The 11,102-nt window shown below is 42.9% G+C and overlaps 2 protein-coding genes across 3 annotated transcripts; one reads left to right on the top strand and one right to left on the bottom strand.

The window, feature by feature from the left end:
* Positions 1-4,404: 4,404 nt before the first annotated feature.
* Positions 4,405-7,196, bottom strand: LOC109782808 (tobamovirus multiplication protein 2B). 2 transcript variants are annotated; one of them, XM_020341419.4, is made up of 5 exons: positions 6,969-7,196; positions 6,263-6,328; positions 6,119-6,183; positions 5,779-5,938; positions 4,405-4,915 (listed from the first exon to the last, which is right to left on the bottom strand). In XM_020341419.4, exons 1-4 carry the CDS (start codon positions 7,194-7,196, stop codon positions 5,806-5,808), a joined length of 492 nt encoding a protein of 163 aa, XP_020197008.1. In that variant the 3' UTR covers positions 4,405-4,915; positions 5,779-5,805. The 2 variants fall into 2 exon arrangements, with proteins under 2 accessions (XP_020197008.1, XP_073352971.1); XM_073496870.1 differs by having other exon boundaries at positions 4,405-4,912.
* LOC109782806 (uncharacterized) lies at positions 7,163-10,842 on the top strand. Its single transcript, XM_020341418.3, has 6 exons — positions 7,163-7,407; positions 7,494-7,565; positions 9,542-9,658; positions 9,801-9,835; positions 10,137-10,237; positions 10,518-10,842. Exons 1-6 carry the CDS (start codon positions 7,163-7,165, stop codon positions 10,602-10,604), a joined length of 657 nt encoding a protein of 218 aa, XP_020197007.1. The 3' UTR covers positions 10,605-10,842.
* The last annotated feature ends 260 nt before the right edge of the window (positions 10,843-11,102 follow it).

The following is an 11,102-nucleotide window of genomic DNA, read 5'->3' as shown; positions in this document are numbered from 1 at the left end:
TTTTGCACACGTTCAGCTTGATGACATCCCTCAAACTCTTGATCCAGCAAAGTGTCGAGGGAGAGTTCCGTCAGCACGACGGCGTGGTGACGGTGATGGTGAAGTGATCTGCGCAGGGCTTCGCCTAAGCACTACGTGAATATGACCGGAGGCGTAAACTATGGAGGGGGCGCCGCACACGGCTAACAATGGTTGATGTGTGTTCTAGCGGTGCCCCCCTCATATATATAGGCTGGAGGGGAGGAGAGGAAGCCAAGGGGGTGCCCCAAGTAGGAGGAATCCTACTTGGGCGCCTCCCAATTCGGCCTCCCCCCTTTCCTATTCCTATTCGAAGTATGAAGGAAGGGGGAAGGGGGAATCCTATTCCCTTTTTCCTTTCCTCCTTCCCTTTTCCTTCTCCAATTTGGCCAGCCCATATGGGGGGGCACCAGCCCCTTTGTGGATGGTGTGTTTCCCCTCTTGGCCCATAAGGCCCATATCTTTTGCCGGGGGTGCCCGGAATCCCTTCCGGTGACCCGATAAGTACCCGGTGCATCCCGAAACACTTCCGGTGTCCGAATACCATCGTCCTATATATCAATCTTTACCTCTCTACCATTTCTAGAATCCTCGTCATGTCCGTGATCTCATCCGGGACTCCGAATAACATTCAGTCACCAAATCACATAACTCATATAATACAAAATCGTCATCGAACGTTAAGCGTGTGGACCCTACGGGTTTGAGAACTATGTAGACATGACCGAGACACCTCTCCGGTCAATAACCAACAGCGGAACCTGGATGCTCATATTGGTTCCTACATATTCTACGAAGATCTTCATCGGTCGTACCGTACTGACAACATTCGTTATTCCCTTCGTCATCGGTATGTTACTTGCCCAAGATTCGATCGTCGGTATCTTCATACCTAGTTCAATCTCGTTACCGACAAGTCTCTTTACTTGTTTCGTAATACATCATCCTGTAACTAACTCATTAGTCACATTGCTTGCAAGGCTTATTATGATGTGCATTACCGAGAGGGCCAGAGATACCTCTCCGATACCCGGAGTGACAAATCCTAATCTCGATCTATGCCAACCCAACAAACACCTTCAGAGATACCTGTAGAGCATCTTTATAATCACCCAGTTACGTTGTGACGTTTGATAGCACACAAGGCATTCCTCCGGTATCCGGGAGTTGCATAATCTCATAGTCGAAGGAATATGTATTTGACATGAAGAAAGCAATAACGATAAAACTGAACGATCAATATGCTAAGCTAACAGATGGGTCTTGTCCATCACATCATTCTCCTAATGATGTGATCCCGTTCATCAAATGACAACACATGTCTATGGTTAGGAAACTTAACCATCTTTGATTAACGAGCTAGTCTAGTAGAGGCTTACTAGGGACACTGTGTTTTGTCTATGTATCCACACATGCATCAAGTTTCTGGTTAATACAATTCTAGCATGAATAATAAACATTTATCATGATATAAGGAAATATAAAATAACAACTTTATTATTGCCTCTAGGGCATGTTTCCTTCAGTCTCCCACTTGTACTAGAGTCAATAATCTAGTTCACATCGCCATGTGATTAACACGAATAGTTCACATCACCATGTGATTAACACCCATAGTTCACATCACCATGTGACCAACACCCAAAGGGTTTACTAGAGTCAGTAATCTAGTTCACATCGCCATGTGATTAACACCCAAATAGTACTAAGGTGCCATAAAATAACAACTTTATTATTACCTCTAGGGCATATTTCCTTCAGTGATGAATTGAGTTTCCCTTTGAGATTTCGTTTTATCGGATTGAATACTTTTATGGATTTGAGAGCACTTGATCTATGTCTTGCTATGAATACCCGTGGTGACAATGGGGTATCATATCGATTCACTTGATATATGTTTTGGCACTCAACTCGCGGATTCCCGAGGTGACATTGGGGTAATCTATACATAGGGGTTGATGCACGTTTTCGTCCTACTTTCTCTGGTAGAAATCTTGGGGCACTCTTTGAGATTCTTTGTGTTGGATTGAGTATTATGAATCTAAGATTGTTTGATGCGTATTGTATAATTAACTCATGGATACTTGTGGTGACATTGGAGTATAGGTGACATTAGAGTTGGTTGATGCGTATCATATGGTGTTATTTTAGTACGAACTCTTGGATAGATCGATCGGAAAGGATAACTTGGTGTTATTTTAGTACGAACTCTTGGATAGATCGATCAGAAAGAATAACTTTGAAGTGGTTTCGTACCTTGCAAACAATTTCTTCTTATGTTCTTCGTCAGATAAGAACTTTTGAGTGATTCTTCGTTGCACGTTGAGGGTTGGTTATGTGATCCAATTATATTAGCATTGTTGAGAGATTGCACTAGTGAAAGTTTGAACCCTAGGCCTTGTTTTCAAGCATTGCAATATCGTTTGTGCTCACTTTTGTTGCTTGCTACGTTGCTGTTTTTTATTGTTACCATTACAAAAATCAATATCTACTATCATTATTACACTTGTATCACCATCTATTCGCCGAACTAGTGCACGTATACAATTTACTATTGTATTTGGTGTGTTGGGGACACAAGAGATTTTTTATTATTTGATTGCAGGGTTGTTTGAGAGAGACCATCTTCATCCTACGCCTCCCACAGATTGATAAATCTTAGGTCATCCACTTGAGGGAAATTTGTTACTGTCCTATAAAACTCTGCGCTTGGAGGCCCAACACGAATCTACAAGAACAATTTATGTAGTAGATATCAGGCTACACGGAGTGTATTAAAAGTTTCCTACCACATAGATTAACCGATGAGCATGCTTAGGAGATAGATCACGGGATTGCCACTAGACGTGCAGTCCTCGCAGCGTAAGAATAGTCAAAGTAGCATGACTTTGGAGTCCTCTCCTCCTCGTCACCGATCTCCCTCAGTTAACTCAGGAGTTTGATCCCTCAGAAAAGTTCGCTAAAGCAGCACAAATGTACCACCTCTAAAAGGTCGTTGAAGCAGACTTCTAGGCCCGATCGCACAACCGAGCTAAGTGAAGGTGGCTATATGCAACACATGCAAACCCTAGTCGATGGAACTTTCTAAGATCACGTGTCACCTAAACCCAAAGTCGGTAGTTTGTCGTGGGTTCAACACTTGAGACCCACTAGGACTCTATAAGCCAAATTCCATTTGGCCCAGATCCAAGTTCAGGTTGGATCACATCTGACCTCGTCGGTCTCTTCCCTTAAGCGTGTGATGACTTCTTATGTTCACGTCCACTTGGTCGCAGGCCGGACCACATCCGGCTTATTTAGTTGTTAGCGGCTTCTAGCAAATCGTGCCAACCTCCAAGTGTATGATGAAGGTAGTTTGGCGAACGTGTACAACGTGTCATACTTTTGTTCCTTTTGTCTCAAGATATATGTTTTGAGGCTCAAGGCGAATTGGCCATCCTTGCTCTAGCTCGACCTCTTTCTTGTTCCACGTTGCCAGCTTCAGAAAAACGGATCATCTCATAATCCTTGTCGCATGACCATGCTTATTCAAATCGGATCACACAAGGGGAGGGAGGCAGAGTATATCTCTTCATATCAAAGGGGCGAATCCCTTCTTGTTCGACCATGTCTCACAGCATGGATCAAGACAAGTCGAAAAGCAACCTTTATAACTCCCATGTCACAAAGTAGCCTTTGATCGGTCCTAAGCAGGCCGTCACCATCCCAAGTCCATGCGGCGATCTCAGGTCTAGGATACAAAACATTGTATTAAAGATTAACTGATGACCTGTCGCTCCGTCTCATGGTTGGGTATGTTCAACGTGACATACTATATGTGCCCGATTACGGTCTCCCAATGTCGACCTCAGATCCTGTCAAGCCCATACTATTCGACTAGCATCCAATGCTACATGGCCAGTGAGATATGGCCATCTACTAGCCATCTACCGGTCTAGTTGAATGTGAGTTCAGTCGCATCCTCTTGTCGACCAGGGACCTTTTAGAGCGCATCATACAATGTAAGATCTCATAGGCAAGTCACGCACCTGTCGACATACATCGTTGATGTCATTCAAGGACTAAAAAATGGTAAGCACGCAAGAGCATGTTCATGATTAAAAAATAAAAATGGCTGAATTTAGTCATCAACCTAACTTAACTTTATTTGCACAAACTGGTTTTTCCCCATCAAATTTTGTCGAATTACCTAAACTGTCCACTGTTGAGGCCTCCTTTGGTTTAGAGAAATTTTGAGGAATTCTAAATGATAGGAATTGTGTAGGAAATTTTTCTTTGGATCCCTTTGATTTCTGTGAATGGATTCCTATTCCTAATTAGGATAGGAACCAATGCTTCACATTTCAAAGGAAAAAAAATACAATATTCTCAAAAAAAAAATGAGGCTAAACCAATGGAAAATTTTCCATCCTATGAATCAAGTGACATCTATTTGCCTATATAAACTGAGATACATCATGCCATCTCATTTCCTATGGTTTTCCTATTCCTATGATATTCCTATCCTATGAACTGAAGGAGGCCTAACTGAAGAACTAAATTGCATTGGGCATTGGACATTGGCGTTACACACGTACCTGCATTGGCAATATCAGATGTCATCGTATCTTCTTTTACATTTAAATGAAAAGGGGGCAACACTAATGTTTCTTAATTAGCACTGGAGCGAATCAACAGAATTTGCAGTAAGCATTATGACAGTGACAGCAGGTCCGTTGCCTCGAGCCTCCAAATCACAGTGCACATAGATAATGGTTTCACAGTTCTACAGCAGGGCCCTTTGCACATTCCAGCGCCACCCGCCACCTGAGTCTTGCCAACTACAATTCTTCAGTTACTACCTTGTTCTCCAGCAGAAGTCAGCTGAGCCTAGGCTTTGGTGAGATGCCAAGATCTGCTATGGAATGCAAAAAAATGAATCAGTTTGTTTAGATGAAGCAATCCCTCCGTTTGAAAGAAACAGAGATACAAAGGTCCAACAAGAAAAAGTTTGCAAAAGAAAAATGAGTTCATTTTTTGTGCAGATTTAAGGGTATGTTCGAATTGCCACCAATGTCTACCCTACCGAATTTTCGGTCATGGCCAAAACATTGGTCCTTGTTTGGATGACTGCCAACTTTTTGGCATGCAATGCTCTTTCGCAACTCTAGTTCATTTTTCTAGCCAATTTTGGGCAACTCACGGGCATGCAAAACCTCAACCAAAATATTGGCTAACCACATTTTTGGTAGGGCAAACATGGGGAGCAAACAAGTAATCCTAAGATCTTTACTAGTTCCACATTTTGCAGTTAGCATTAACCCCAAACGATTCTCAGACACAATTCCAGGCATGACGTTGTGCCTACTGCCTAGCACAGTAAAGAAATAGATGGTCCACATCCAATATAACAATATGCAATTTAAAGTGATCATGGTAGGCCAACTGAATGAACTACTTCCTCTGGTCCATATTAATTGTCGCTGATTTAATCAAATTGACTAAATCAGCGACAATTAATATGGATCGGAGGGGGTAGAAATTCTGAGTTTTAGTCATCACTGAAACATATCAAATGTAGTGACGAAGTGATGATTGACCAAGCAACTTTCATGAACAACCCAAAGCTAGTTTTTAGTTTGCTTTCAATCACGCTGAATTTTTAAATAAACGCTAGCAAAGATTAGTTCAATTGGAGATAATTTGTTAACAAAAATCAATGCATTTATGCACCAAACAAACAGGAATAAGAGGTGGCCCAAAGAAGAAAAACTAAACTACCTTTTTGCATAAGCCACAGTGAACACATCAGTCAACCCTGAGTTCTCCAGGCTCAGTATTCTTTTGATCTTTCTGTAATCGAGAGGCAGGCAAAATAGATTTGAGCTGGGTGCTCTCCATGTTTGACAACAGTTGTGTGACAGTCTTAATTTGAGATGCGCTGCATAGTTTAAAAAATGATGTTACCACAGGTGACAAAGAGGAAAAGTACCTTCAACCATGTGGTAGAAATATGTAGAGAATAAATTATGGTTAAAGAAGCTCTTTGGAAAAGCTACAGCTGCTTTAGAATATTATTAGCAAGATGACTGTGTAAATGACATGAAGTTGGGAAAGTCACCTTTGCAAACTACTGTCCATAAAAGCATCCAAGGAAGAAATTACATTAGGTAGTTGTTGTAGCACCTAGAATATGATAGGATACAAATGTCAATAGCTACATTACAGGGATATAATTTCACATCCATGCAAAATGACATTTTACTTGCTCTGTGTTCTTTGTAAGAGATGCTTTTGCCAAGAGATTCTTAGGGAGTTTAGCCAAGTGGACCTGTGACAAAAAGGACCCTGTGTTAGCACAATGGCACAAAATATTTATTCTGGACACAGACCCCATAGTCAAAATTATATTGAAACTCCTGAATTCAGTGAACTAGCATATTTTGTAATTGTAGGCTTGTAACTTCGATATTTTTGGGGACAGAAAATTGTCGCAATCAGGGTGACTTCCACTAGCATTCTGACTGGTTAAGCTCCACAAGGTCTGGACAAGAATGAAAGCACACAAATAATCTAGAACTGTAATACCATGCTGCATCTGAACACTCCATAGCAGTACTTTTGCAACTTTCTCAATGCCAATCAAAGCTCTCAATACTTGATATAAATCATAAATGTCGATAAAATGTTCAATGCGGTATTGACCCAATATATTATACAGTAGATTATAAATTTATAAGATGCAACAGATTAACTAGCAAGCAATAATAATGGCGTGAAAATCTATTCAAAACCTAATTGCAAGGAGGAACTACCACATCTATCACAAGATTCACACCCTTGGGGGCACCTGAATAAACATTCTGCATGAATCAGCACCTACTTCCTGTCAAAATTCCCCAGATTTGACAAATTGAGCTCGCAGCCAGTTGAAACAGACAAGGACGAGAGGAAGAGAGGGGGAGGTGGACCTGGGCAGGGGAGGACTGCTCCATGAGCTGGAGAAGGTTGGAGGTGGACTGCACCGCCTGCCCTATCTGCTCCGCCACCGTCGCCTTCGCTCCTCCGCCGCCGCCCGCCGCCGCAGCCATCTCCTGGTCGTCGTCGTCGTCGTCGCACACCGCAGCCTCGGAATAATTCGAGGCCCAGCCCAGCCAACTGCAACATGGGCCACGTGGGCTGTCCATGTAAGGAGCCATTCGTAACTCGAAACATTTTCAGAGGTGGTGGGTGCAAAACTCCCGACCCCCTAGAACACGACGCGCCCCCACCGACCGGCGGCGAGGAAGAGGAGGAGGACATGGCGGCGGCGCGGGGGCAAAAGGCGCTGGCGACGCTGGTGAGGTCGCTGCGGAGCGATTCCATCTCCAACTCCAACGCTCCCAGGCTCAGGCACCTCCCGTCTCTCAGGTACGCATCGGCTTCCCCCGTTCTCTCCTTCGTAGGGGATGCGTGCTGGATTTGATTTGACCGGGACGTGGATTTGGCTTGATCAGGAGGACCTTCTCGCTCTACGACCAGATCAACCTCATCGACAACGTCCCCGAAGACCAGCTCCGCTTCCAAACGTAACCTCTCCTTACATCCTCCCAGTTCCATTTCAATTGTTTTCAGCTTTTGCTGTGCGATAGCAAGATTGCCTTCTTCAAAATATATCCGTGAATATGTAAATTTGTGGAATGAGATTGACCATGGTTGCGTTTTAAGCTCAATGTTTGATGTATGGTCGAAGAATCATCCTGGTAGTGGTAGATTAATCAATGTACTCTCTTCCCAAAATAACAGGTTACAAAATATCACTCAAATCGGTCAGTATCTGGAGGTTTAATTGCAAAATTTCTGAAGGGTCCTGTGGTTGATCAGTGCCCGGAAGTTCAGTTACAAACTGATGTTATTTTCTTAAAACCAGATACTACCTACAGGAGAGTGTTGCTACTCTTATTCTACATACATATGTTGATAATTCATATCACGAAATTCAGTGACATTTTCTGGCAGATGCAGTGAGACTGGAGAGGTTTTGATTCGAAGTGATCATCTTGATATAGGATAGTTAACTCATTTTATTGCTTGCAAGTGAAGGGATAGAGCTGCCATTTTTCCTTTTTTATCCTTTACTGCTAGGAATCTGAAGTTGATGCTGTACTCATGTACTGCTATGAATAATTTCTGAGAACTGGTCACTAACTTCAGCATTACGGAATTGGTCACTTCTCTTGGCTGAATGAAGGGGAATGTAACATGTTTGAGCGATTCCTTTTTTTTTCTGCAAACAGTCATCTTTGCCTCTCAAATTATTTTGGTGTTATAAGCTGTGGCGGAGCGTGAGCTAATTGCAAGAGGAGGCCAACCCCAGGTCAAAACAAAAAATATGCGTGAAAAAACACGCAATAAGGGATGATTAGATGACCATTTCTTCCATAGGACTGCATAATGTGTTGTTTTCAGTGCTACCTAAACCAGAAATTTATAATGCATCAATTTTTTTTATCAATTAGTAGACGGAGTATGTGAGTAGAAACCTAAATTACCATAGCATATCAATTTTCAATGAAATAAAATGGAACATTGGCTATATACCTAACCTAACCAAACACTAAGTCCGTAACCAAGTAACATAACGAACGCACCAGGACGCGTGGGTGTGCTAGCATCACTGCCTCAGTGACATGGGCATGCGGGCGCGACTCTAATCGATGGATGACGAGCAGCGGAGGAGAAGGGGATTGATGCCTAGGGTTCCATGGCATCGGGCGCGCGGTGTCCCGTCGTCGGCGGTGTGGGCGTGCGGCTACCATATTTGGTCGGGGCGACGAGAAGCCGAGTAAAAAGAGGATTTGAGGAGGAGTTCGCAATCAACCAAATTAGTCCATCATCACGCCACCTACACTAGACTGGGGCCTGGAGGCAATGACGCTGGTGGCGGATGGCTCACGGACAAGCATCAGGCAGCCAGAGCGTGTAGTATACATACATACCTAGTAAATTTCTTTTTGCACTTTTTTTGGGGGGGTGGGGTCGTGGCCCAGTTTGGCCTCCACGACCACGACCCTCCGCCAGTGGTTGGAATACCACTAGCCTATTACTGAGAAAGCGAAAAGGGAATTCGCGGTGGAAAAGTGGTTTCTTAATTCTTATCCTGGGGATGGTCAGGGTGGGTTGAATGATAAGGAAAACAAACAGAAATGCCATTGGTAGCTGGGAGCTGATGAGAAAAAATATAGTGGTTCTTTTACATTCTCCAGTAGTTCGCTAACTTTTGTTTCCTTTTCTGAGAATCATCCTGTCAGTCTAGCTTATATGCAATTTGGCAAGAGTCATGGGGACACACTTGAATTTTGCCATGACTTGAGGCTTAGATTTCTCTTTTATGCTTTCAGTTATGTGTGTTATTCTTTCTTTTAAGAAAAGGGCTTGCCCCCACCCCCATTTTATTAGAATGAATTGTGTGTATTATTCTGAAGAAAATTTCATTGTTATCTCATTTAGTTCTGTAGAACTTGTATATTTGATCAGATTACTGAAATCCGTTCTGCTTCTGCAGTTACGATGACACTGGATTCAAGATTAACAATGTAAAGTATGAAGGGAGCTTGCTGATAGTAGAAAACAAGATAATGACCTGGACACCCAAAACATTTGCGGACATAACTGCTGAAAGGTAAATGTTTGCACAGTAATGTATATATTTCTTGAGCAATGACTATTAGATCATGGGATACCATTTGTTTGCAGTAGTGCTGTTGAATCTATTCCTGTTTGATTGTTATTTACTGACAACTTATATTCCTTCAATAATGCAGTTTATCAATCTTCAAAGTTGTGCACCCAATCCCAGGTATCTTAGCCAGTGCCCTATGTTCTACATGGCATTTTCTTATGCTAATGAGCATGGTTCCCATGGGTGGGCATTCCATGTTTAGTCAAAATGAATATTGTTTATGCGTGCATGATATTGCGGTCTATTTTTTTACTTCCATGTCGTGGCTCAACATGTTGCTCTAGTAGTTTATCCAAGTTCATTGTTAAAAATTAACAATATGTCCTCAGGGACCCAGGGGTGGACAGTTCTGTTGTTCGTATTTCTGAACCAAATTAGCGTTAGGGTTATTAACATGCAATATACCGTGTTTCTCCAGAGATTCTAATTCTTGGTTGCGGGAAATACGTCCAGCCAGTCAGTCCTGAGCTGCGCAAGTTCATTCGGTCAACAGGGATGAAACTGGAGGCCATCGATTCGGTAAAGATCAAAGGCATTTTGCCCCTCATGTACTCCCTCCGTCCCAAAATGTACAAAGTCCGAGACACTTATTTTGGGACGGAGGGAGTACAACATAATATCTACTCCCTCCGTTCTAAAATAAATGATCCAACTTTGTACTAACTTTAGTACAAAGTTGGGTCACTATTTTGGAACGGAGGGAGTATGTTGAAAATCTCAATTCCAGACACAAAACTTCGATACTGTGATGCAAACTGTTAGCTCTGCATGTGCATAATGACCCATATTTGTTTGGCAGAGGAATGCGGCTTCGACCTATAATATTCTGAACGAAGAGGGGAGGGCAGTGGCGGCCGCAGTTCTTCCGTTTGGGGTCGACTCTTGATCACGTTTGTGTTCTCCTTGAAGTCAATAGAGCTGACATGAGACCTCTCTTGTACCGCGGCGTTGAAACCTGTAACGATCGGTGGCAAGTGTTGTTCCCCACTCCTTTTTCTGTTATCCCTTAGGAAGCATCACCCTGGTTGTGAAGTGTGTTCTCTTGTGACCGCGAAAACAAAAACAAAAACAGTCTACCTTGCGTACATCAGAATAATCAGCAGAGCCGAACGGTGTTTTCCGTATTAGCCAGGGTTTATTTATCGGTCTTGTCGGCCCTGGGATTCATCTGCCATGAGGCCAAATCGATGAACCGACAAACAAACGGCGTGCGCACTGATGTTTATACTTGTCCTGTAGTATCTCCCATAGCTATGGAAGGTTCACACGACACAGTAAATTTGTGGTGGCGCGGAATGATTTTGCGCCGGTAAATTAGGAGGAGAAAAATCGCCGTGCGTGTTCTCCTGGCGCGAGAGACGCTGCCGACTTGGGGCAGGCAGTT

Source organism: Aegilops tauschii, chromosome 1, assembly GCF_002575655.3.
Source record: "Aegilops tauschii subsp. strangulata cultivar AL8/78 chromosome 1, Aet v6.0, whole genome shotgun sequence".
NCBI classification, from domain to species: domain Eukaryota; kingdom Viridiplantae; phylum Streptophyta; class Magnoliopsida; order Poales; family Poaceae; genus Aegilops; species Aegilops tauschii.
Note: the sequence above shows the minus strand (reverse complement) of the source record. Positions and strands in the feature narration are given on the sequence as shown.